Here is a 26,715-nt window from a genome sequence, read left to right on the forward strand (position 1 = left end):
AACTTCTCAAGACCCATCTCAAGCATCCCAAACATGGGTCATCTCAATGACATATTCAGAGGTTTCTAGTTGGTTTATTCAACACTTTGGCATTGTAAAGTATAAGGGAAGCAAAGGACAAAATGATAACATGCTTAGTTTAGTAAACAGCGTCTTTATTCCTTTACAAAATAGGTACAAATACAGAAGTATGCTTTTTCACACCAACAGGAAAATTTCAGAATATGTACAGTTTACCAAAAATAACGTAGTTCTAATAAACACACGGTCTTTGTAAACAATATGTACAAATTATCCACACATTAAAACGCAATTTTCCACCGGTGTGTATCAGTAATGCCTTCCTAATAATCTTTTGGCTAAAAAGCCGAAGGAGTAGAAATTTCCTTCTGCTTGTTTATCAGAAACCATAAAAATAATTATTAAAATCGTCTTAAATCACTGGACAAATAGGTCTATTTGTGCTTTAAATTATTTACTTTTTTCTGAAATGGTTGTTTCCAAGATAAAATTTATTTGCCTTAAATGTGGCAAGCTAAAATGCAAATGCAAAAATAAAAAAGAAAATATATAAATAGTTAAAAAAAAACATTTCCCTTTAACAGCTATAGACAATACTGCTGAATGCTTTGAGCAAGACGGGAGGTTTCTCTATGTATATTAGTAACACAGCTTTCTCTTTTTTTTTTCAATTGTAATAATACACAAAAAACTAAGTACGGTGCTCTTACCGAAACAAACCTTCAATGCACATTAATTTCAAAAAGCCACCAAGAAATGTCATCCATTCAACAAATAAATTACAGAGTGACACAATTTATAGACACAACAGCTGCATAGAAGCAAGAGGCTGAAATTTAAAACAAAAAAGGCCATGGAAATTAGGGCTGGGTTACACAGTTAAAGCTCCGCTGGAAATACTGCTGACACAGCGCACCGCCAAGGAGAACGCGTCATCTACAGGAAGTTACAAAACGGGACCCAATCGCTTAGCGAATTAATGCCTCTTTTCTTTGTCATGCTGGTGGCAGAACAACATGAGAAGTCTAAGGACTCCATACTCTAGGACTTGGATTCAGCCCGTTTGTGTTTCAGTCTGAATAAAAATTTCAATGCAAATGCTAGCTTTTGCTTGGTGATTTCATAAATCCCCAAAATTACCTCGCCAGCTGTGTTAAGTTACAGGCAAAAGTTAAGGACTAAATCCAAGCTGAGGACAGTAAAACCGGTAATATTTAATTGCACACAACTTCCCCAACAACTGCTGTAGGAACATCTGCACTGCCTTCAACAGGTCTGTGATGAAATGCAGTTGACCAAAGTTTAACATAAATTGAGTTTGGGCTCTTTATATGACTGTACCTTCACAGTCCTCATCTTCATCGCTGTCTTCATGGCGATTCAGGGACACGGCTGAGGATGTTTGCCTATTCCCTGAATTGGACGCTTAATGGAGCAATCACAATATACAACGTGGTAAAATATTGTAATTAAATGAGAAAATATTGAGCATATCTTTGTTATCCTCATACAGTAACCTATTTTGAAGAGCTTTTACCACGACGAGGAGAAAGTGTACTCGATTGCCACACCCAACTTAGAAGGGTATATTTGACTGTTTTCAGACAGCTCTTGGACACATTCAATAGTATCAGAAGAAATATGCCATATTAACACAAAGTTTACATTTAAATCAAAGTGTCTCCTGACCATGAAGAAATTCAACGTTTACTGATTTTACAGAACGACAGTTTGACATTCACAAATGGTTTTCAAAGATTACTCTTGCTAAATTATCCAATAGGCTGTTAAAAAATATTTTACATGCTGTTCAAAACCATTTTTTTAACTATTTACATTTAACTGCACTCAGTGTCTGTGTCATGTAATGCTGAGTAATTTATTATTAAACAATGCAGATACGAAAATGCTGAGAAATTAACAGAGTTCATTCATTTTTAATACTTTTAACTCCGAAACTGAGCCCATCACATCCCCATTACTAAAACTTGTATCACAGCATGAAATCTTACTTTAAACAACTATGCAGTAAGTTATCCTTCACTTTGAGAATTTCCATTCAGTAAAAACCACCGATTAAGGTGGCGTGAAATGTAATGGGAGACCCAACCTATGTGTGTAAGTTCTGTCTTGGACACCAACACTTACACACACGGTTCCTTCATGAAGTCCTTCCCAGTCTCAAACCCACACTTTACATGGCCTTCTTTGACATCCCGAACATATAGTTACACAGAATGCGTTTTATTCTGGAGATAAAACAATGGAGAGAGACACAATCGTTTTTTTTCTTTTCTCTTTTTAAAAAAAGTGATTTTAAGGTCACGACAGAGACGCTGAGCCGAAGCAATGGGGCTCGACTGAAGGCACGTTGCAGGAGAGAAAGGGGGGGTGAGATGGAGAGCGGGGGGGGGGGGGGGTTAGAGAGAAAGACAGGGAGAGAGAGTGAGGGGGAGATACGGAAAGAGATGAAGAGGCAGGGAGAGGAGGATGGCGAGGATGAGAGGGAGAGAGAGGAGATGAAATGAGAGAGACAGGGAGAGAGGGTGAGGTGAGGAGGAGATATGGAAAGAGATGAAGAGGAAGGGAGAGGAGGGGAAAAAGAGAAAGACAGAAGGGAGATCAATGGAGGTGCAGATAGAGGGAGAATGAGGAGGACAGAGAAAGATAAGAGAGAGGGAGGAAAGGAGAGAGAGGAGATGAAATGAGAGAGGGGAGGGGGGAGGGAGAGAGAGGAGATGAAATGAGAGAGGGGAGGGGGGAAAGGGTGAAGTGCTGGGAAGAGAGGCCGTAAGAGCAGAGTGCCGGGGCCGGGGGCCGGGGGCCGCTACTTGAGCAGGGCCCGGTAGAGCAGGAGCGAGCGGGCCGTCTCTCTCTCCTGCTCCATGTAGAAGATGAAGTCCCTGAGGTTGACGCGCGTGATGCGGTGCCGGGAGTACTGGCGCGAGGAGGTGGAGGGGGCCCCGGAGCCCGCCGGCGAGCCCACGGAGGTCCCCGAAACCTGAGGGGGGGGGGGGGGGGGAGACAGAGAGAGAAGGGACGGCTATTTTCACAGGGCAACAAAACGGTTCTGATATCGCACTTTACCACACATTCCCCTCCTCTGGCGTAAGCAGAGTCAGAGCGCGCTCTCACCAGAACGGGTCTGGAAATTCAGAACAACGAGAGCCGTTTGATTTCGATATGAGCTGACACTCGTTCTGCTTTTGGACATTTGTTTGGACCAAGCTCTATGTGAGAACATTAGGAAGACGTATACCAGTTTTGAGGAAATTACAGAACGATTTTCTTCGAAACCAAAGAACTTTGGCTAACAGATCTGTAAAGTGCTGACTGGAAGCAGGAAAATATAACAAGCCGGGGTATGGTCATTATGAACCCCACTAAGCACCATCACTGTAATTACGCAGATTGTCATCTGTAAACATAAAGCACTGGAGAGAGACGTTAATCACAAACATTTGTGAGGAAAGAGGATGTAAAATGGCCGCCGGGGTTCTTTTCACGTCACGGCATGTTCGTGACGACAGAATGGCGATACTAAAGATCGCTGCAGACGTCTGAAAAGTCGGATCTGAAAGTTGCCAGGCAGTCCGTTTCCGCTACCACTGGGAAAGTTTCCGTGGAAACAGGTTGGGAAGGTTTCCGTGGAATCCATACAGTTAAGGGATGAGTGAGGTCTCATCAAGAGCAACTCTGTCACTGCGCCAGCCAGACACGTCCTAACCGTGGGCGGGACGGGCCTGCCGCCGCGATGCCAATTACTGCCAATCACGCGCCGCCTGGGCGCCGTGGCGCCGGAGAGGGCCAATCAACCCAATCTCTCCCGTATGACGGACATCGCCCACCTGTGTGCCAGCGGCACGTTGGACACATGGCACTGCAAACGGTCCCCAGCTGCCCAAGGGATTGTGGGTAAGAGATTCAAATACAAGGAGAAAGGGCGAGCTCCTTCAGAGGGATCACGATGACCTCGGTTTGCCGATAACCCAAAACCTGCCCTTCAGTTGTGTGCATCTACACTACGCAGACCCAGAAGCGAGTTGCACAACCGTGTCAAACGAAAAGACGGCTCTCAGGGCACCCGTTAATTTATGAGGGCTTCTGACGTCGGTTAGCTTGGCTTCCGTTCAGATCGCGCGAACGACGAAGCGGAAGGGCCCGTAAGGACACTGCCGGCTTACCGCCCTGCCGAAAGTTCCAGGGGGACCAGTTCACCCGTCAGTGTTCCGGTGTCCGTCCTGCCTTTTACGAGCGGACGCCTAACAAACGTGTGGTTTTGAGGGGGGGGGGGTTTGCAGCTTTGTTTTCCTGTAGAGCCAGAGGGGGGGGGGGGTTTGCAGCTTTGTTTTCCTGTGGAGCCAGAGTGCGTGAGAGAACGCTGATCCTCCCCTCAGAGATTGGGCTCTGGCTTGCCCGTGGCCCGGCACGCCTTCAGACAGGGGCGCGCCAGGCGCCCCCGGGCGTAGCTCCGCTCCCTGGCCCGCGGCGAGCGCCCACGGGGCGCTGGCGGAACAGGTCCGCCCGGCTGCCAAGGGCGGGTTGGGGGAGCAGCCGAGCGTGCAACAGAACGAGTGCGGTTGCGGGGGTTGGGGGGGGGGGGGGGGTAGCGTTCTTCTGATCACGACACCGCCGATACCGCGATTCCCGAACAAACTTGGGGACCCCGCGCTCGGTCTGCGAGCCGAGAACGTTCGAACAGAAGAGGGGGGGAGCCTGAAAAGCCGCGACCTTCCAGTTACGCGCGGAAAACCATCCGCCCCCCCCCCCCCCCGATCACCGCACGAGCCCAGAGGCTGACATGAGAGGAACAGAATGTGCATGTGCAGTAAAAAAACTGAGAAACTCATTAGCCTGCCTGCAGTAGCAAACTGCTGCAGGAAGGCCCACATGGCACAGTTACAGGAACACTGTTGCGTTGCTACGGTTACACGCAGGGCAACAGGAACATGGTGTTACCTGATACGGCTCCGGTTCCCAGAAGTCATTACAAAGGTAGTACACACAAATTGCACGTAAATACAAACCACCTTCGTGGACAATGAACAGACTGCAACAACAAGCTTCCGGAATCTCTATTTATGGGATTAAGTGATCTAGAACATTTCCTAAAGTATGATTGACAACAAAATTATACGCAAGTATGCATTGCCCAGATCTGCAGAGAGAAGGCACACTGCATTCTGGGACCTACAGAGCACTTCCTTAACCTGGAACTGGTTGTGAAACCACAAAATACCTTGGTAAGCATAGGTAAAAAAATTTAAAAAAGGTAAGGCCCAATACATTTAAATTTCTAGTCAAATAAAGTCTTGAGGTGCCAGTAAAAAGGCAGTCATGACTCATGCTTCTGAACAGAAGCTACATTTTTCTGACCCAGCAGCATTTTCTTTAAGCCTCCCAGGCTAACTTGGCTTCAAACGATATCACAATTGCAGCTTATTAACTAGCATAAAGGTGAGCTGGTAGAAAATAGCCAGATGACTCTCAAACTGCTTCTTTACATGAAACTTTAAAATTTAAAAATTAAAACTTTAACACCTTTCAAAGCGGGGAGCTATCGATCACCTCTAGGGAACGGACGGAGGACATTGGGGAGCAGGCTTCTGCAGACTGGTTACATCCCAGTACACTGTAACCCTCAGAGGCCAAACTGTAATGCTAGCACACATCACTAGCATTTCAATGATGCCAAGTCTAGCACCTCCAAAATCATTAGGATCGAAGGGGAGGACAGGACACCAGAAGCAGATGATTGGTGTATTGGGCAAGCTGAGTTGGGTCTCCCTCTCTCACTTACTCATGGCAGTGAGATGTGCAGTTTGTCGAATACGTTTACACACTTTCTTGTTTTTCTTTCATTCGTGCTGATCGGAACCCTGAAACAGGAATAAGATCAGATGATGGCACTACAGTAAATATTAGCTTTAGCTTAGGCCTCACCTCAGGGCTAAGGGTTAATCGCCTGGTCTGGCAGGAAAATTTGGGAGGGGGGGGGGGGGTTCACCCAGCAGACCTCTCTCCTGCTGCCTCAGCACACCCTGCCGGTAAGGAGGAGGCAGCAGGAGGCTGTCAGCAGGCCGGCTCCATGCAGCTCTGCCAGAACAGCCTGTGCACCATAGCCATAGCCAGGGATGCAATTCAACCACGTGTCTGTGCCTTACGTTTCATGCTACCCCCTCTCTTCAGTCATCTCTTACTCTTTCTCGTATTCACACACACAGACACACACACACACTAATTCACTACATTTCCCATTACACCAAGGCCCTCTTTAGATCACTAAATAGATGGCCTTCAATCTTATGCCATTTGTTCAATACCACAGAGGACACCCTCCTCTATGATTAACTTAGAAACCACGTGTGCATCAGATTTGAGTTTTGTAGCCAACTGAGAATCAAATAGAGGGTTTGTTTAAGCGCATCCATTGACACAAGTGGTGGATAAAAAAGAGACAGGACAATGACTGGAAATGGAATCACAGAAAACAAAGCATCTCCACGCTCTGGTGCCTGAATAAAAAATATGGGCGGATAGGGATTTGGCCCGTATTCAATCAAAATTTGTCCATAACTTTTGATTTACAACCAAACGAAAGCTGCAAGTCAGAATATATGAATACACGTATTTTTATATGAAACCAAAAAAACGTATTTGCTTGGCGAATGATTTGATGATAAAGAGGGCTGAACCCTTCAAACAGCGTTTGTGTAAGAAAACACCCGACGCTGGAATTTGACTGAGTCAAAGCTATGGACAGGAATCGATTGAATGCAGGCCAATGTCATAAAAAAGATTTGTATATCACCTTCTCTGTTGTTCCAGCCAAATAACGCTACCACAGGACATGGGTGCAGTGCCAAAACAAATTTTGGCACTGCACCCAGAACGGTTTGCATGTGTAAAGTATGCGCTTGAAGAACGTACCGGAAAGAACGGCGTAGCGGTTTTGAATGGCGATGCTAAACGCGGCGTAGGCCCGGACGACCGGACGGCGTTAAAAAGGGTCAGAGTCGTCGCAAAACACCTCTCCGCTGACGAGAGCGCGAGGAAACGGCTGTTCTCTCTCTTCTTCGCCCCGCATTTCAATGTACGACTCGCTTTGCCGTTTTCTGCCGTCGTTGACAGTTAACGTGTTATGTCACCCCCAGAACCGTGGATACGTAAGGATTAGCATTACGTTTGATATGCGACGCTTTCGGGGCAGAGCCGTCGAGCGACGGCATGAAGGGGCTACTCCGCCCCTGCCAGCGAGCAAGCTGCGGCCCTCTGTGAAGTTGGGAAAACCCTCGCCATCGCCCCCGACTGACCAGCCTGACTGACTGACTGAGCAAGCGCCAGGAAACAAAGCTATACCACATGTTCACCTACAGGGCGCGTCTCGCTCCGAACGGCTCCGGCCGACGTCTTCCTCCCGCCCTGCGCCGCGGAGACCGGCGAAGGGAAGGTGACGACCCGACTCTCCAACCTTCACTCCACGCGAAAGTCTCCATTTTATAACCCTTTATAGTGTTCTTCACATTATAATCAACAACAGATCGTTTGCACAGAGAGAGGAAAAAGAGAGAGAGAGAGAGAGAGAGAGAGAGAGGGAGAAGAGATCAATGGAGAAGCAGAAAGAGAGACTGACAGGAGAGAGGGACGGGGGATGAGGACATTTTGAAAGAGTTAACAGATGTCTGTGGAATTGCCCCTGGCCTTTCGACATTGCCTGAGACGCTCATTTGATGTGGAGTCTGTTAAGCTCCAATAAACGTATAAAGAATTTCAAATAATAATTCACAGATGTATGCATATACATCGTAGGGCAAAGCCCTAGTTGGACACAATTAGGAGAGCGGATGAAAAAAGTGGCCAGTTGTCTAGAGAACACCACAGGATTTGGAGAACGAAGCAAAGCTCTGTTACCCTGGCAGGTTATGTACTGTGTACAGAGGGCAACTAGCTTTGAGATTCGAAAACAACTTCTACACAATTCTCCCATCCCTCCTACTGGGGCCCAGTTAGATTGGATATGAAGGCTGCTATGTGTTACACCTGGCTAACCTAAACCCTCTCTTTTCTGAAGGCCAAGCTCATTTGTCTTGTTCTGCTACATCTCATTCTAGGCAGAGAAAATAAAGTCCAGAATAATAATAATAAATAGCTTTATTCTCCACCTGGGCATTGCGAAAAACCTCTCGGGAATAAGAAGCAGGGGGAAAAACCGGAGAAAAGAAGGAGTGAGCCATGCCCTCCTGACCTGGTGAAAAATGAACAAATTATACGCAAAACAAACAACTTCAATCCAATCCTGAGCTATAGAACAACAAATCTTAAAAACGGCCAATCGCGGAGCGTCTTAATGCCCGTATAAAACATAAAAACGGCGACGCCGTGCTGGGGCGAAGCAGAGCAACCGTGCAGAATTTCAGTCAAGAAGAAAGAAGGCAAAAAAAAAAAAAAAAAACCACCTTATTACTTCTAACTCCTGCAAGCCATTTTGGTCTCCAAAGGTTTTAGACTGCCGGAGGCCATGTGTCTGCAGTGTTTCGGGAAATGACTTGCCTTCGCACGAACGCTGCTATGTTCTGCAGCGCCGCTGCCCCTCGGCGTCCCCGCTCAATTTCTGATTAACCCCTTCGCTGCCTTCGCTCAGAACGCCTCCCAAGAAACGCGGCAATCTCAGGCCTTCCGGCGCCGAAGCATCCTGGCGGCTTCCGAACCGGCAAGCGCACCGACTCTCCTTCCCGCGACGTCCGCCATTTACACCGACGACCGCATTAAAAAACAGACCTAGCGACACGACGACCGCACCATCAGGCGAAATCGTCCACTGAAAACGCAATGAGAACGACACTCCCGTCAGTCTGCCGTTGACCGGTAGTGAAGTACCACACCACGGGTGCGCTTTAAATGAATATCAGGCACAGGCTAAATCAGAAAACCGGTCGACACAACACATAATTAAAACATCTCGCTTTAGGTCAGGAGTTTTCTAATTAGCAGACTACCGACAAGGCTGCAGCTCCGTCGCCTTGAGTTTCCAAATCCACGGGTTACGGAGGAGATGAAAGCTGACCCTCGAGCTCTGTTTGGGAGGGCCGCTCCGGTGCCTCCTTAGAGGACGGTTTTAGGGTCACCCGCCCAAACAGCGTGAACGGCATCCAGGGCATTTTCTCAACACAAATCAGTCATAAATTTACCACCCTGAAACACAATATGTGCTAAGAGACCTTTCTCTATGAGAGGAAGTATGATATTGAGCTAGCCCACAGTAGACCTAGTCTATTGTACAAGCAGCTCATAAGGTGGCGTGTTCCTAAGTCTCCTTCAAATACAGATTTTCTGAATAAAGACAAAGTTGCCTTGTACCAATTTAAACGGTTGTCAACTACACGGGCCCAAAGTGATTGGAATTAATCCTGCCATGTATTAGAGCCCAACCGATAAATGGGCGGGAGTGCAGCATAACGGGTAAGAACCTGGTCTTGTAACCTATAGGTCACAGGTTCAATTCCTGGGTACAACACTGTTGTTGTACCCTTGAGCAAGGTACTTAACTTGCATTGCTTCAGTATATATCCAGCTGTATAAATGGATCCAATGTAAATGCTATGTAAAAATATAAGTAGTGTGAGTGCAAATGCAGAGGAGCTATATGCTATTTGTTTAATCATGTGTCACTATCTGACAGGCAATATAAATAGTGAGTAACAGACTGATGTTCAACACTCTCAGGTGTACTCAGGTCACAATGTAAAACTGGTTGACACTATGTTAACGACAAAATATTATTTAATAAAAGTTATTTGCTTAAGAAAGCAGCCATCCCAGTACCTTATCAGTGTAAAATCGTATCAGTGCAAAATCGGTGCGCAATCCACACTGAAAAATGTGCTTTAATTTCTTCCAGGTGAAAAATACACTGTATCGGTAATCAGTGAATTTTATCCCCTCTAGAATCAGTATCGTATCAGTCTGAAAAATCCCATTTTGGTCAGGCTCGACTATGTACAGTTCAGTGAACTATGGCCCTACCACCAATCTACATAATGCCACAATAAAGCTTTATTTCCCAATAGTATGATTTGATTTCATTTTATTTGATAAATTAATACACACATACACTCATGGCACCAGTTAATTCATGCATAATGATATAAAAGTGAATATGTGAAAAATTACTATGGATGGAAATGACTTACAGTAGGTGAAGTTATATTCATTAAGCTCTAATAGTTCATCCTCGTTATAATGCACATTCAGCTTTGAAAGATCCCAACAACACCACAGAACTAAAGAACTGAAAATCTTTTACGTATGTATGTTATATCTGATTGTAAGCTGAATAACAGGCCTGGAACCGTATAGAACTTTGGAGCACTAAATATTCCAACAGTTTCAAAAATAAAATGAACCAACTGACGTGATGGAATAATAATTATGTAATAAGTGCAATGATTCTCAAATCAGAGTCGCTATCTTTAGAAGTATCCACTAATGAGGACTTGTTGATTTAGTAACCGTCACTTAAATGGTGCTGCAGTGTCTGCTGACTGACTGGGTGTGGGGGAATGACTGTTACACATTAATATTACAATATTTAGCATAACAGCCACAGTTTTAGCATAAACGCCCAATAGCCACATTTTAGCATTTTAACATTTAGATATTTTCCCCCTCACTTGTCAAGCCCTTGAATGCACAATACTATGAGCCTGACTAGTCTGACACTTTGGTATAAGGCCAAATTTCAGGAAGTGTTTAGCTAATAAGGCAATGGTGTAAGTAACTTCTGCTTCTGCTATATCATGACCTCATGTAGGTGGAGGCAGCGATTCAAGACAGCTCAACAATCGACCTACAGCACGATTCCAGCTAAAAAAGAAATCAGATTGCAGAGAACTAATCCCAAAACTGTAATGTCTAGAGATTATCAGGGGTTAAAGCTGTTCTCTCAGCCCGACTGCAGTTTGTTTTGTTGCGAATCCCCACCAGATAAACTCAAAGCTGCAGTTTTCCAATGGATTTAAGAATGGAAGAGAAGGCTCACATCAGAAGCCTGTATTGCCAGAGATTTTCCTCTTTTGTGCAGAGGGAATGGTGCTTATGTTTAATAAGATGTTCTATAGAAAATGCACACTGACTGAGGCTGCACAGTACTGCAGATACATTAAGGCTTCAAGAAGGGATCATGGGAGAATCTGTAAAAACTAAAAGCATGAAACTGTCATCCCTAAACCTGAAGTGTGAAAACTGCCAAATCCCTGGCAAAACCTTATGATTTAAAAAGCAAAAGACTTACAGTCAAAAAGGAGATGCAGAAGTTTTAGGAAGATTTAAGCCCCTGGAAAACAGTAACAACTCTGCCAGACAGACAATACACTGGCGAGGTCCTAAATTAGGCTATACACAGACCTTTGTCGTAGACATGGAAATATTCTGATAGCTTTTGAATTAAACAAAGAAACCGCTTTCTTTGATCTTACATAGATAAAGAACGCTTGGTTATTTCTAATAGGTTCTCCTATTGTAAATACCTCACTCTACACTAGGAAAGGGCGGTACAGCCAACCTTATTTTTAGGTATACCACTATGAATTCACACGGCGGCACGTGGTTAATATGCCTGGCAATTATATTGTATTGTTTTTCATCCAATGAACATTTAAAAATTCCACATTGCAACAGTATGAAACAGAATTTGCAATGTAAACTTAAGGATAATTGTCCATTTTTAATGAAACTCACACCACTTCATATATATTTTTTTTTTTATGTGGTGTGATGTTGAAAACATGTGCCAGCCTTGCTCTTTACCAACATATATATCACAGTACATTTTGTTCATTGTACGAGGGTGTAGCATTAGATTAGCAAGGACAACACAACATGAATGTACCTTCTACAGGCTGTTACTCACTATGTAGACCCAGTGAAGAAATCATTGATCCTTACACCAAATAAACTGCAAAAGAAGGGGTGAAAGGTCAATAGCGGATGTCACTGTCCACATTGGTTTCCCCATTTCTCCTTAGAAACAGGGGGTGTCCAACAGCCCTAACGTTCAATGTCTCTGCCACTTCACATAAAGCGTTTTCAAAAAAGTTCTATTTGGGTTCGTCATTATCTCTATAGACTTCAGGAAACAAAAGACTCAGCCTTGTGTAACCAGCTCTGTATGGTATGTACAAAAACCTTATCTACATATTGACTCAATTTAAATCAACAACCTTCTCTGCAATGTTAATTGCACATCTTGTTAAGGAAACAGGCTTCCTGCACCGTTGGCTGGCAGCTGCGGGCGTGCCCATTGGCGCATTCCGGAAACTTCCGTACGGGGCTGCCTGGTATCCAAACAGCTCCACCGCATGGTGAGAAAATGCCGAGTTCAGGCATCGAGTTAGACGCGGAAGAGCTGAAGCCGTACTCCTCTCTTAGGTGCGTAGGCCAGACGCACTGGCGTCTCCAAGCCCAGCACTTCATTGGCGAGGAGCGCTAGCATAATGACCAGGTAATAAGGACCGTATGCGTTCCTTAAGACAGGTTAAAGCCCGGACTGGAGACCACCCAGGTGAGCTGTAAGGCAACAAAGGATCTCAGCACAGGTGGTCCGTTCGCGGCAAAGCCTTTCCCATTAGCGCTACAAGCTAAAGAATGGCTCTGTGTGTGTGTAAACACACGTGCTCGCACGTGGTCTTTCAACCGGAGTCACGTCTATAAAACACCCTGGTGTACAACTCATCTGACATTGGGAAACAGTAAAATAAAGGTACTGACTCATACAAACTGCTCTTGTAAATCTGGGGATTTCATATTCTAATAATATTAAGCAGTGCCTTAATTTTACATCATTTTGAAATTTTCTTTCACGAAATTCTCTTATCAGTAAGACAATGAATGGCACCCTATGTATCCAGGGTCCTTAATTACCGTTGAGTTCTAACAAGTAAGTGTAACTTTGGGGTTATCAAGAATACGCAAACTCAACTTACATTCCTTGTGTGCTCTTATCACCAGAAAAATGTCTTGCTCTGCACCTACGCATAAATGTCAATTATGGACGCACGGAAAAAATGCATTTTAAAAAGGTTGCTACAGGTAGTAATTTAGGCTCGTATTTCACTCCCTCCCGACTGTTAAAAGAAGTTGCCGGAAAGCACGAAGCGTTCACTCACAAACTTGTTTTTTTGATTCGCTCCGACCGCAACAGAGCCCTATTGTTCTTGACTGAGAACTAATGCACACGCCTCTGCCAGACTTGCGGCTGCTTCATGACATGAAAATTGCGAGCGCTATTCATTAAAACTATTTGGCCTGCTGGATGGCTCATTACGTTAAGGTTCTGTTCTAGTTCGTGGATAGGCCCCCGTGGTCTGGTATCGATTCCAGACCGTGCCAGTACCGACTGCAACTGGCAACCCTACAGGGCAATTCACAATTGGCACTAGTGCTGCCCAGGGATGGGCTTTTGGCCTGCTGGGATGACAGAACCTCATTGCGCACCAGCAACCCCCGCTGCTCGACCGGGCGTCCTCCATTTTGCTTATTCCACGTGTCTGTGCTCTCCCAGATTGATAGTGGAGGTTGTGGCGAAGAGCAGGAATGTGATTGGGTAGTCTTGGGTCTTTGAGAGGAAAAAGGGTAAGGAGCGCTAAAAAGAAAGAATTATTTGGTCCTTGGTACGTTTATAGAACTTTTTACATTCATTACGGCTGCTTAAAAATCTGTTCCAGCGAAATGTAATGCAAGCATAATCACACAGCCATTATGTTTTAAAATATGTACATGTATAACAAATGCACTGTAAGCACAGGATCTTTATAACCACGGCTATATGTCATATCTTCTATGTTAATTTGAAAATTATTTGCAGAAAAAAATATTAAGGAGATAATTGTGCTTACTAATTATCTCAGGGTGTCCAATTCCCATCACAGCCTATGAACTAAATTGAAAGGGAAGCAAATGATACTGCTCCTCAGAAAACCAAGTTATTTATGCTACACAAGAAATGATTGCTACTACATCTTAATTGGCAAATTAGCAAACGCACAAAGGACCAAATGAACTGTGTACCTTGTCAAATAGATGGGGTGATTATGTTTACTGAAAATCAGGGCTAATTGAATGCTACGCACAATTAGCAGACCTCAGGAAAATGAAGCTAGAAGCAGCAAGATACTGAAACCATCAAGCACATGGGCCATCAAACACAATTTTATCTTCCCGGGATTGCTCTAAACATGAAAAGGATAAAAAAAAAAAACACTATCTTACATAAAAACTGCTGATATATATACTAGCAAGCGGATCTCATGGTCTGCAAATTTCATAGTACTCAATTACGAACCAAAACTGCAGGCTGGAGCCTATATCTGGGTTAAGACCGAGGTTACGGGCCGATGTCAAAAGATTACCTGCCTCTTCTGTGAGAAAGCCGCAACCGTTTTTCATTTATTTAGACTGAAATATTCAGAGAAAATATAACAAAGGGTATTTCAAAAAAAAAGGGAACGGCTTGAAGACTGGGGTCGGCCTTTTTCCATTAGGAGCCACCGCTAACTTGTTAAAATTGATCAAATGGAATGCGGCGAACGGAGAGAAAAGAAATTAAGCTGAGTCGAAAAAGTGTGACTCGGATTTAATATTTTATAATTGCCAAGGGACATTCCGAGATCAATGAATTCCCTGCCCGCGCCGCACATCAGAAAGAGATGTACTTCAGTCTTTTTAGGGAACATTGGTCTATTTAATTCTTGTGTCTGATGCATGTGAAATATGCCTTGCCTTGGCCCCCTTCTGTAGCCCCTGGCTCTGCTGCAGGCGCGCATTACCGCTTTTAATGGGCCTCCATTGGAGAGCAGGCAAGCAAGCCAATAACCCCTCTTCTGTAATGGATCGACTTGTTTATTCTCCCGCACCGCTTTCTCCGGCTAATTTTAGCCCGGTCGCTCTTTCAGCGAGGAAAGAAACTGGAGGGTAAAAGAAAGAGATGAAAATACTCTATCAAAATGTGAAATGTGTGTTTTATACACGCGCAGACACCTGACTGACTCAGGAACCTGACATCCGTCGCGTCGGTTTGGTAGAGTGTTTCGTGTGAGACTGAGGGATTTTCACCAGGAGAAAGTGGCGATACGCTGCACAGAGCTGTGCCGGGTTCAGCGAGAGGGGACGGTTGGGGGTGGATATGGATCGGCCGGCTTGGCCAGGGTTCAGGGTCAATACCCTGCAGTCCCACTCTGGGTCAGTAGGCGGGACTCAGGATAAATACTAATGAGGAAGGGGATATTTGCGAGGGAAGAATGCAAATATTACACAATTATCCATTACAACGAAGGAATGTTCCACCATTTTAAGCATATGGATGAGACGGAATGTCTTGCACAATGGAAACTGGTCTGAAAGAAAAGGTAATACAGAAAGAAAGAGAAAGAAGGAACAGAAAGAAAGAAAGCTATGTTGTGCTAAGCTACGTTGATATGCTGGCATATTTTGGCCAATGAGCAGCTGTTATTGATCGCTAAAATTTCCAACAGGTTTGACTTTCTTCAGATCATATGTATTTCCACTGAGAAAGCTGACAATTGTGATTGACAGCAATCTCCACATTACACACAACACATCATGCCAAATAAAACACTTATCAGTTGAAAATCTTTTCTGCCTTGTTTTCTGTCATTTTCATTTTACTCGTTGGCCGACATTTAATTTGACTCCTTCGCGCACGTCATACTCCAGATGACTTTCGGACACCAAATTCCCAGACAGGGTTTTTCGTTCGCTATTAAACTTAAAACGTGACATGCCTTATCCTGTCTCATATATGTGCCAGACAGGTGCCTTGGCAAGCCTGGCGACTACGCAGAAATTCAATTAAGCCCCTCTTGAAACTGCACCCCATCTGCAAACAATATGGTGCCCTTCTTTTTTAATCAGACATCTCTCTACCTGGCAGGGCACCAAAGGCTTTCAAACTGGAAGTCGCATTTGGGAAAATTTCTTCTGCTTGTACTACGCACACTGCACGCCTTTCAGGTTCTCCCCCAAATTGACAGGACACATGAAACATCTTGTGTACTGGACTGGACTGGGAAACCTGCAGGACATCAAAGGCCTGTACGTGAAGAAGTGAAGACTATAGACTCCTGTAAGATGAAAGGGAGAAAAGAGGCTTATCCAGCGCGGTTTATGGTAACGTTTATAATGACGTTCAGAACGCAGGGAAGGGCAATTTGTTGCTCTGCATGATTCCAAGTTTGGGAAATGGAAAGTCCAGTGAGAAATTAAATTGTGACATGCTTAGGTCTTTCCCAATTTTTTTTAAATTGGTCCTTCTCCTAGACAATAACCGAAGACAAAAAAGGTATTTATGGCTTTGCATTACTCATCCAGGGGATATTTAACTACATGAGTAAGGACAAACTGGCTGACACCATGAAATCATTTTCAAGTACAGTACTGCATATAATGGAGTGTAGGGCGCTAACTATGAAGCCTAATTTCTTCTTATCCACTACAGAGGAAAGAGGGAAGAGAATCAAACCAATCAGGCGCACATTAAGTTCTGAGGTGGAACGGGAAACGGCCCTCCAGGAACAGGAAAACAAAGAAAACCTGTGATTAAAAAAAGGAACGTTTATATTATGCGTGTGACCTCATTACCGCTTTAAGCCAATAGGAAGGTGCGGTTTGGTAGTGCATTATGGGGCTTTGCGGTGGCCTCTGTTTGGCTCCTCCCCCTCCCCTCCCCAAGTCCTTCAGTGTTGGGGTGTCCCACACCTCCGTGGCCAGCGGGATAGGGAGGGGGCGAGGGCCCCACGGCACGCCCGCACCCCCGCGCCCCCATGTCCCTAACTCAAAGAAAACTGCAGCTAATTTAATTCTTCATAAATTTAATTATATCAAGATTAACAAGGGAGGTAATTAATTTCTTTACGATGGGTATCTTTTAAATGCCTGGGGCTCAACTTTGTTGTCAAAACTGTATACTTAACCATTACTACAGTGCCAACCGAAATTAAAGGCAGTAATAAAAAGTATAAAAATTTCACTCAGATTAAGAAAAAAAAGATTTTTTTCCATCAAAACCATTTTATATATTGAATATACATACACATATACATGTATTATATATAATTATACATATATAGTTAGCACAAATACATGCATGTGCATACAGCATGAATACATATATGACGCACAGAAAAAACATTTTTATCTTCAAAACAAGCCGTTTTAAGTGAATACATTTTTAATATTTGTCCTCCTAAACAGCTTGGCTGTACTGTATAAGAAGTTTCACTTCAGCTCCCAGAATGGGGTTCACTACCTGTAAGTACTGCTGTGAGAGAAGCAATACTCATATAAAGCTACAAGCGTATAGAGCCAATACCTGTGCACAGCGGCATGCCAACTCCTCCAGGCACACAGCCCCGTGTTCAGTACCGAGGCACAGTCTGAATGGCCCCGTTCAGCTAGCCTGAACACTGACGAAATTTGGCACCCAACGTGGGGCTGAACATATGCAATTTCGACCATAATTTTGAATTATCAATTATCTGCAACTGCAGCCATGTTCTAAATGCAAACCCCACCGCCGATTCTCTCAAGAAACATATGGCGTCGCCAACTGCTTCTTTTCATACCGTGGGTTACAGTTAAGCTTGCATAGTGGAGTGGAATCTGAGGAAGACCTTTCATACGCCATTTTAACATGCAGTCTACAGGCCAGCGGGGGGTCGCTAGGTAGCAATAAAACACAGACCGCTAGCCTGTTGAGCACTCCCATTACTCTGATGATGCAATTGCCAATTGTGCGTCACCCTATGGTGCTACCGGCCACAGTCGGCACTGGCACAGTCTGGACTGGGTCTGAGGCCTTGGTGCTCATCCTTACACCACAGCCTGGTAACCTTAACCAAATGAGCCACTCAACAACCGGAAATACTACTTCTCACATTACCAAACACAAATCTGTGCCGAGAGTCCATTCTTGACTCTGTGCTCACAGAGACCTGCTGAAAGGGAAGGTTATCGTCTGCCATTTTGGAGATTTGGACTCAAGTCACAATCTTCAGGTGCGGGGGAGGGGGGGGGGGAGTCACATTTTGCTCTTATCAGCAGCAGAGTTCATCCGGTCACTTCCAATGCACCTGGTGCTTGGAGGCTACAGACACCACACAGAAGGGTTCTGATACGCTAAAAGAGCTACTCATACAGTAGTACCTTCGGACAAGCTTGCTTAATCAGCGTCCACTGGGCATGTCAAAGAGCCGCCATTGCTCCTCCTTTTTTATCTGCTCTTTCAGTAGGGGTTCACCTTTCACAGATGTGTCACAGCAAACGTTTGTTGGCGGCTGCCTCTGAGCGGCTGCGTCTGCCATGTTCCCTGCACCCGCACCGCCCCGTCTTTCGCTCCGCGTCCGATTAATGGCGTCGTCTTTCGGCGCGTGTCGTCCAACGTGACGTACGGAGGCATCCCTCACGCTTCTCTCTCACGGTTCTTTTTCTTAACCCCCTATTACAAAACCGTAGGATATTTCAATCCCCTCCTCCTCTTGCCACCCCTTTCCTCACAGAAATTCCACGTCATCTTTGGCCGCGGTGACTCGCTTGACGAAACGTCACATGACGAATTCCAGCCAGTGTGTGGAGGGGCGAGCGGCCGCCAGCAGGAGCGGGTCAGCGGTATGATGCTGGGGTCAGTCTGAGGTTCTGAGCTGTGGGAGGACTGCGAATGCGCTGGAACAGCAGGGCACAAATCTGACATTTAGCTAAAGAGCGAGATTCATTCATTCAGAATGAATGAGTAAAAAAGTACACTAACCGTTTTGTGCATTTACAAGACCCGTTTTCTATATAATATGCTTACACTCTGCGATTCCTTCGATTGCAGACCAGAGGGGCTCTAGTCTATTTCGGAGGGGGGGTGGGGGGGGTGGGGCGGTGGGTGCTGAGCTCTCCCTGGCTTCCAAGATTTAGAGTGTACGCTACATTTATTTACAACTGAACTGCTTGAATCAAGATTATCAACCAACTGCATTTGCTTGCATGTTTTTAAATTTATTTTACTCATAAATGTGTTCCATCCCTGTGGATGAAATTAGCCCATTCACACAAGCTTTGCCCAGCCCAGCGCAGACATCGGAACCGTATAAACCTCATCCCAAACCAATTCGAGGAACTCCTCCAAAAAAGAAAAATCCCGAAAAACAAACGCTCCAGTATCTCTTCCGCGCCGCTCGGGAGCTTCGCCTGGGGGGGACCAGTTGCGGAGTTTTTGGCATCTGATTGGCCCGCTGACATTATGCAACAGATAGCAGATTATTCACGCTCCCGCTCCGGTCACGTGCGCGTTTGGACGGGCGCAGATATCTCGCCGGAGTGGTCCTCCGAGTCGCCCCGCGCGTCGCACGCGCGCAAATGTGGGTTTACTTCAAAAAAGCGTCCCCCCTTCAACAAAGCCTGCATTATTCATGCGGCCCTCCGCGCGGAGCGCTGGCGAAATGGGGGGGGGGGGGGGGGCGGTCGCCGCCTCGCACGGTCGTATCCTCCAGTGTGCTAACAGAGGGGGGGTGAGGGAACCGTCCCCACACCGTCCGGTTAGCGGGGGGGTCCCGGCGCAAGCCAAACACGACCGTGCACTGGAAGGGGGGGAGGGGGTGGTGGGGCAGAGGAGGGAAAAGGGGGTGTCGCCCTCATTCTGAGCTATTCCGTCTACGCGTTTCCTGTTCGCCCGGCTGAATACCTGGCCACTTCCTTCCTGGGGCAAAGCATGAGATTATTGGGGGAGGGGGAGGAACAGAAGGGGTGCGTCGGTGGTGGTGGTGGTGGGGGGGGAGGGGGAGTCCACCTTGGGATTGATTTAGTTCATTAACCGAGATTACTAGTTTAACTTACAAACCAGGGGTCAAAATTTCTCATTAACAACGGGGACCGAGGAGGACCGCGGGGCCTGGAGACCAGTCTTGTTACCAGCCACACATTTCAATCTGTCTTTGATGTTTCGCTTCTAACCCTCCCCCCCCCCCCCGCCTAGTCCCCTCCGAGTTTTTGGCAGAGGGGTTGATTTTAATTGTAGCTATAGAACACAGCATAGTTTGCCTGTAAGCCAGCCTCCACATCTGCAGCGAGCGCAGCTTTAGTGATATTGGGTGCAGTCCATAGCTCGGGGCTAATTTTAATGGTTACCCTCTTCATACGAGGCTCAGATTGTTTTCCACGTGATTCCTGTTAATTTAGCTGGAGGAAAGGGCATCCGTTTTCTTGTGCTTCACCCCCCTTCTCTCTATCTCTCCTTCACTCTCCTCCCTCTCTTTTCTCTCTGTGCCTGTCTCCCTCCCTGTTCTGATCCATACTCCCAAAGATGGTGGAATTAATTCAAATGGAAAAGTCCTGCCATTATTAAATCAGCTGCCTACCTCTTCCAAAGCCTTGTATTAGACTGATATGAGAGCCACGATGCAGTCAAACAAGCCCAGGCAATGTAGCCTCTATTGTTATTTAATTTGCCATTAACTAACAGGGGGCTTTACTTTGATGAGATAAATGACTCCAGTTCTCTCTAGATTATCACTATGCATTCATAAATGTGTCAGGGATGTTTTAGAGCTCTGTAGAAGGTAAAATGGAAGCTTAAATCAATAATAATCTGTTAAAATGCCTTGCTTCTATTTATTAAATGCAGTCAATGCCATTTACAAATGCACAAAGACACGCATTACATTATTTACTGGTTGATGTGACTGTTTAAATTTGGAAGCAGGGAGTAATTGGCCTGGAGTTTAAGTCAAACCATTCTACTGCTGTTTTCTGGATATATAAAGATTTCTAGTACAGTTACATCTAACACATCCATCTATGGTTTGAAAGGAGATAAACAAATTACAATATAAATACCAGTAATATTTTTTAATGTGTACATCTTTAATTCAGGTTGGTGATCACAATGGTCATGTGTCTGTGTGAGTGTTGTAATGAACTGAGCCTATGTTACTATTTTATGCACATTGTGTTGGGTGTGGGAACGTGACACTGCTAAAACCTTTGTACACCCTTTCAAATGTCAAAATATCCCAGCCATATCATGCTGGCCCTGTATAAAACTGAAAATGCTTGTTCATGTTATTTGTGCTATTCAGACTTTAGGCAGATGCCTGGCATAGTTTCACAAATGAAACGTAGCGGTTTCCTGTGTTCTGGATGCCAAAGAGAATAACAAACAATATTTGATGCAAGTCAGAGGGTCTGGGTGGTCTATTAAACTATTATCACAAAAACTTGTTTCCACAAAAATGTTAATTTCAATCTATGGTGGTAAACTTCTTTGCAGCTAAGTCTGGTCTGAATGGCTCAAAACCGCTTTCCTGGTCTACATACACACCAGTAAGCAGGTAGGTTAAAAAAGAGAAAAATAGTGAACAGACAGACACATTGCTTAGTCAAACACCATAGCCAAGCACAAATTTTCCCTTTATTTGCACTTAAGGTGCTCAATAACCTGCTTCTTCGCCCATCAGACAAAATAGTAGTCTAAAATGTTAAATGTTTGCAGAGGAAGGGAGAGTAAAACACTGTCAGTAGCATGTGGTGGGTGGCATTAATGCAGTAGAATTATCTAATTAGATAGCTGGCCAGCCAGATAAAAATAGATATAGCTGGACAAATAGATTCTCAACAGTTGTTGGCATGGTTGATTAAATGTATAAATGCAGAACAACCGTGTGAACTGAAAGAATTACGCATAGAATTAACTGGTTGTGGCACTGCAGAAAAAAATATGCCCAATTATGCCAAATACTATTTTAGCTACAACATACAACACATATAATTTAGCCAGCACTCAACTTGCAGTAAGGCACATTGTGGACAAGTATGCACACTAGGGTTTAAGTGGACTTGATGTAATTCACTCCACTCTGCCTTCAACCTCCATCCTCTCTTCTTCTCTAGAGTCGTCCATATTCATTTTCCTACACTTTCCACACTTTATCTTTCCACACCTTCTTTCTCCATCCTACCTCTCCACCCTCTACCACTCTTCTACCTTTTGTTCTTCACCTTTCCACTCCAATTTCTCTCTGTCTTGCCTCACCTTCACATCTAATCTCCCCATTCTCTCCACCCTCTCTCTCTCTCTCCATCGTTCCTCCACCCTCCTCCAAGTGGACTTAGAGTTTGTAGAGAGGGGGCGGGGTCTGTGTGGTGACCCGTGTCCAGGGGCCACACCGGGCCCTGTTCTGCTTTATTGGACACTTCCACACTGCTGCCCTGCAGCTGATCCTCCAGACTGGGGCCCATAAGGCTCCCTTTGTTCCCTGCTGCAGTGGAGGTCCTGCTTCAGGCAGACACTCCGGGGCAGTCTGGGGCCCGGCACGGCTTGGTGAAGCCCGGTCACCTTTAAAATGGGGGAGGGGGTGGTGCCTGGAAGGTCACCTGTGTTTTATCAGTGGCTGAGGCTGCAGGGTCAAAGGGGGATTGGGTTTCGGGCAGAAGTCCCTAAGCGGAAAGCTGGCGTCTTTGTCTTTCTCTCTCTCCCTCTCTTTCTCCTCCCTTTCTCTCTCCCAGTTTTTCACCCCTTTCTCTGTAGTTTCTATCTCTCTCTTCCTCCGTCCCTCTCTCTCTCTCCCTCTAACTCTCTCTCTCCCCCTCTCCCCCCTCCCTTGCTCTCTCTGTCTCGCTCTCTCTTTCCCTCTCTCTCTCTCTCTCTCCCCCTCTCTCCCCCCCCTCTAACTCTCTCTCTCTCCCTCCCTCTCCCTCTCTCTCCCCCCCCAACTCTCTCTCTCTCTCTCTCACCCCTCTCTCCCCCTCTCTCTCTCTCCCTCCCTCCCTCTCTCTCTCTCTCCCTCCCTCCCCCCCTCTCTCTCTCTCTCTCTCCCTCCCTCCCCCCCTCTCTCTCTCTCTCTCCCTATCCCTCCCTCTCTCTCTCTCTCTCTCTCTCTCTCTCCCCCTCCCTATCCCTCCCTCTCTCTCTCTCTCTCTCTCTCTCTCTCCCCCTCCCTATCCCTCCCTCTCTCTCTCTCTCTCTCTCTGGGCGGGGGCGCTTATCCCTCCCTGGGCTGGGCGCTCTGGCGCGGCACTGAAGGGCCGCCTTTGTCTGGGATTAATGCGCGGCGCTGAGGGATTTGATGTCAGAGGGAAATAATCAGCGTGGGCTGGGTAATGCGGGGCCTGCCCGCCTGCCTGCCCGCCCGCCTGCCCGCGCTCCCGGGCCCCGGGGCCCCGCGGCTCATTTCTGCGCAGATGAAATCTATGACAGGCCCTTCAGTGAGGCTAAGAGCGGGCGGCGGTCCAGCAACACCCACAGGCCTCGCAGGCATCCTGTGACCCCCTTAGAAAAGTCACATTCACTTTGCGCTCCAGAAAGGGGGGGGGTTGGGGGAGAGAGAGAGCGCCGCCGGCGCTTCCAGCCCATGTGAAATGGAGAAATGCGAGGAGGTGAAAACGAAGTGAAAATAAGTTAAGATTCATGCCCTCCGCCTCGCGAGCTCTCATGATAGGGGAGCTACGACTCCGCTTCATTAATTTCCGCAAATTAAACGCGGGACGCGGACGTTTTTTTTTTTTTCGAGCGGCTGCCGGAGAAAAAAAGCGCGCTCTCGTGTGCGTCGTGCGCGTCTGAGACCGCTTTCGTAAATGCCGCCGCAGATGTTTTCGGGATAAAACAGCGAGCTAACAGACCGTTCAGGGGAAAATGTAGCGATGGAGGCTAACATTCAAGCACCAGAAGTAATGCTTTTATTTAGTTATTTATGCATTTTTTAGTGCATTTTTGTAGAAGGTTGCAGAATATGGAAAGGTTGCAGGAAAATATGTGAAAATATATGTAAATATGTAATGACCCAATAAGCAGGTTTATGAAACCATCATAAGACATTAAGAACACATGCTTTGTTCATACATCATATTAAGTACACTACACAGAACATACCATACAGCTAAAATAACAAGCCTTTCTAATTCCAAGCATTACTGGACAATATCATACTGTTATTTACTTGCACCCTTTTACCATATAACCCAGAATAAAAAAATTGAACACACTACAAAAACCATATTTCTTTTAATGACAGACTGTGAGTTTAATTTCACTATAATTAATCATAATTAAGAGCAGAGGCTGTGCTGGTCACATGAAAGTGAGTCAAATGAAGGCCAGCGGTGCTTTTTATATCAATTCTGAATGACTCCCCCACCCCCCACCCCCCATTTTCTCACTTTCGCATCATGAGCATTTTCACACATTTCATTTTTCATCTTTTCTGAACATCTGAAGATCTAAAATACTGGGCTTTGTTCAATTTTTTTAAATTAAATTTTGTCTTTTTTTTTTTTTTTTAAATGCCTTTCCCCCTTTTTCTCCCCAGCCTAAAATGCCCAATCATGCTCACACAGCGATGTTCATCGCACCCCCCTGCTATCGATTAACGAGAGCGCAGATGAGCACGTGCTCTCTTCCGAAGCGTGTGATGTCACCGCACGCGGTACAACAAGCCAGGCTTGTGCAGACATGAATCGGAGGAAGACGCTTCACGCACGGGTGAGCGTGCAGGCTTGCGGGCACCCGATCATCCAGCAGGGGTCGCTAGTGTGCGATGAGATGCTGTGATGCTGGCTGACCGAAACCTTCCGTCCCCGAGCAAAGCTACAGCCAGGTGTGTGTAGCTTAAGGGTGTGGCTGCTACCACGCAGGCCCCGCCCACATTTCACACCATCTTTCTGTTTATCGCTTAATATAGCACCAACACACCCCTCTCCTTCCTACAACTAGCGAACCTATACCATATCGCTTTTGCTTAGATTCGCTAATGAACGAATCAACCTTGTGCTGAAAGGCGGCCATTCCAAAAGAATCAGCTCATAACTAAAGAGAAGTCATTTCTAAATGAGTCACCTTCTTTTCTTGAAGCCAGTAAAGGATGAAAACAGCGGTTTAAAGATTCTGGGCAAGCACACTTAATCCTTTTTCCTTGCAAACTGAATCTGTGTTTTAAAAACCTTTTAAAACACAGAACAATGCCTCTTTGACATCCCACCTTTTCTGGCACCAAAATATTTTAATCCCCAAATTGTCCTTAAAAATTCCACGAAATGTAATGGAACAGGATATCCACCACATCCCATCCACAACATTCACATAATAGCTTACTTACAACTTTTTTCACATTGGTAATGTCAGATAAAACTCTTAGGCCAGTACAAGTCCAAAACAAAAGCATTTATATCATGTAAAGGCACCCACCATTAAAGCCAGACCACCTTAGTGGTCAACAGTAAGAACATAGGTTCACAGCAGTACGTTTGCCATATTACTAGCTAACCACCCATTTCCATGTTCTTGAGACCCCAGCTGGGTCTTTTGCCTGCTTCCTGAAAATTTAAATAAAACAATTTGTTGAAAAAATGTTTTTTAAATGAGCTGACTGCATCATTAGCCAGCTCTATCAACTGTAAAGTGACAAATGGGAGCATTTCACAACACCCCAAATTACAGGTAAAATTAGCCCAAATCAATTCAGAGCGTCCTAAACAGAAAATTTAAACCTATGTTCTGTAACTGGCGTTTTTTTTCTGTTACATAAGATCTCAGTATTTACATGTCACTGAACTCTGCATCTGCTCTTATCCAGGTGTCTAACACAGATAAAATTTTAAAATGCAATCCATTTATACAGGAGGATATTTACAGAGGAATTTCAGGTTAAGTATCTCGCTCAAGGGTACAACAGCAGTGTACCAGCCGGGAATCAAACCCACAACCTTTGCGTTACTGGCCCAGTTCCCTAGCCACTATACCACACTGTTGCCTGTTATTTGCTATTTGCTATTGATTTTTTTTTTTTTTTTTTAACAAAATGAAAATAATAAAAATGGTAATGTATCCTCAAATTTAAGATGAACCACAGTATCATAGTACTTACTATCAGTACCTACTACAACAGCCCTGGCAGTATCATCAGAAATACATTACGTTGCTATGGAAATGAAAATGACATCAGGAAAAACCCTAACCCTGGCTACAAACTGCCAAAAATATTAGAATGCATTAGCCCACACACAGCATATTTAGCAAAAGCTGGAGTGTATCTTTGCACATACAGTACCACGGCACATGTTTGCAAAGTAAAAATAATTCATTAATAATAACATTTTAGTTATGAATAGTTATTTACCTGGCTGAACTTTTTCTATCAAGGAAAAATGCCCATGAAACTACAAATCATGGTCTCTTCTTTTGAGATTCCAAGAGCAAACACTCTACTACACACCTTGTATGCTTGACTAAGGGAGCACACAGTAGTGTCCCATGTCAAACCTCACAGGACTGCCATCATCCCACATCGTTATCACCAACACAAGTTACTTGCACCTCCCCAAGGATTAAGTGTTGGTTATTGCTTTTGGAATCACAAATCTCTTAAGTCTCTTGTATTTCTTATCAAAGTGGTACAGCAGAATAAAACAATCTTTTTAAGAAGCACTGGAAATGCCTCACCACACAACTGCCTTTGGGCCAACTCTCAAATCAATGAAATGGCAATGGCCTACATCACAACATGCAAATGTGTGCCCTTGTTCAAAAATGTATGACGGCAAAAAGAAGGGAGAAAAAAATGAAGCAAAAAGAAACACAATGACATCCCAGCATCTCTCTGAAATCAAACGCGTGAACATTTCTGACAGAAAGCGAGGGAGCCAAGACAA

The 26,715-nt window shown here is 45.2% G+C and overlaps 1 protein-coding gene across 3 annotated transcripts in view; it reads right to left on the minus strand.

Moving 5' to 3' along the window:
- Positions 1-2,752: 2,752 nt before the first annotated feature.
- LOC118228436 (transcription initiation factor TFIID subunit 4-like) overlaps positions 2,753-26,715 on the minus strand; it is a 76,379-nt gene continuing 52,416 nt past the window's right edge. For all 3 annotated transcript variants that reach the window (XM_035419961.1, XM_035419960.1, XM_035419959.1), the window contains one exon: positions 2,753-3,022. In XM_035419961.1, the coding sequence (XP_035275852.1) occupies positions 2,849-3,022 (174 nt within the window). In that variant the 3' untranslated portion in view covers positions 2,753-2,848. The remainder of the gene's footprint in view (positions 3,023-26,715) is intronic.

The sequence above is a fragment of the Anguilla anguilla genome, chromosome 5 (assembly GCF_013347855.1).
Source record: "Anguilla anguilla isolate fAngAng1 chromosome 5, fAngAng1.pri, whole genome shotgun sequence".
In the NCBI taxonomy this organism is placed as follows: domain Eukaryota; kingdom Metazoa; phylum Chordata; class Actinopteri; order Anguilliformes; family Anguillidae; genus Anguilla; species Anguilla anguilla.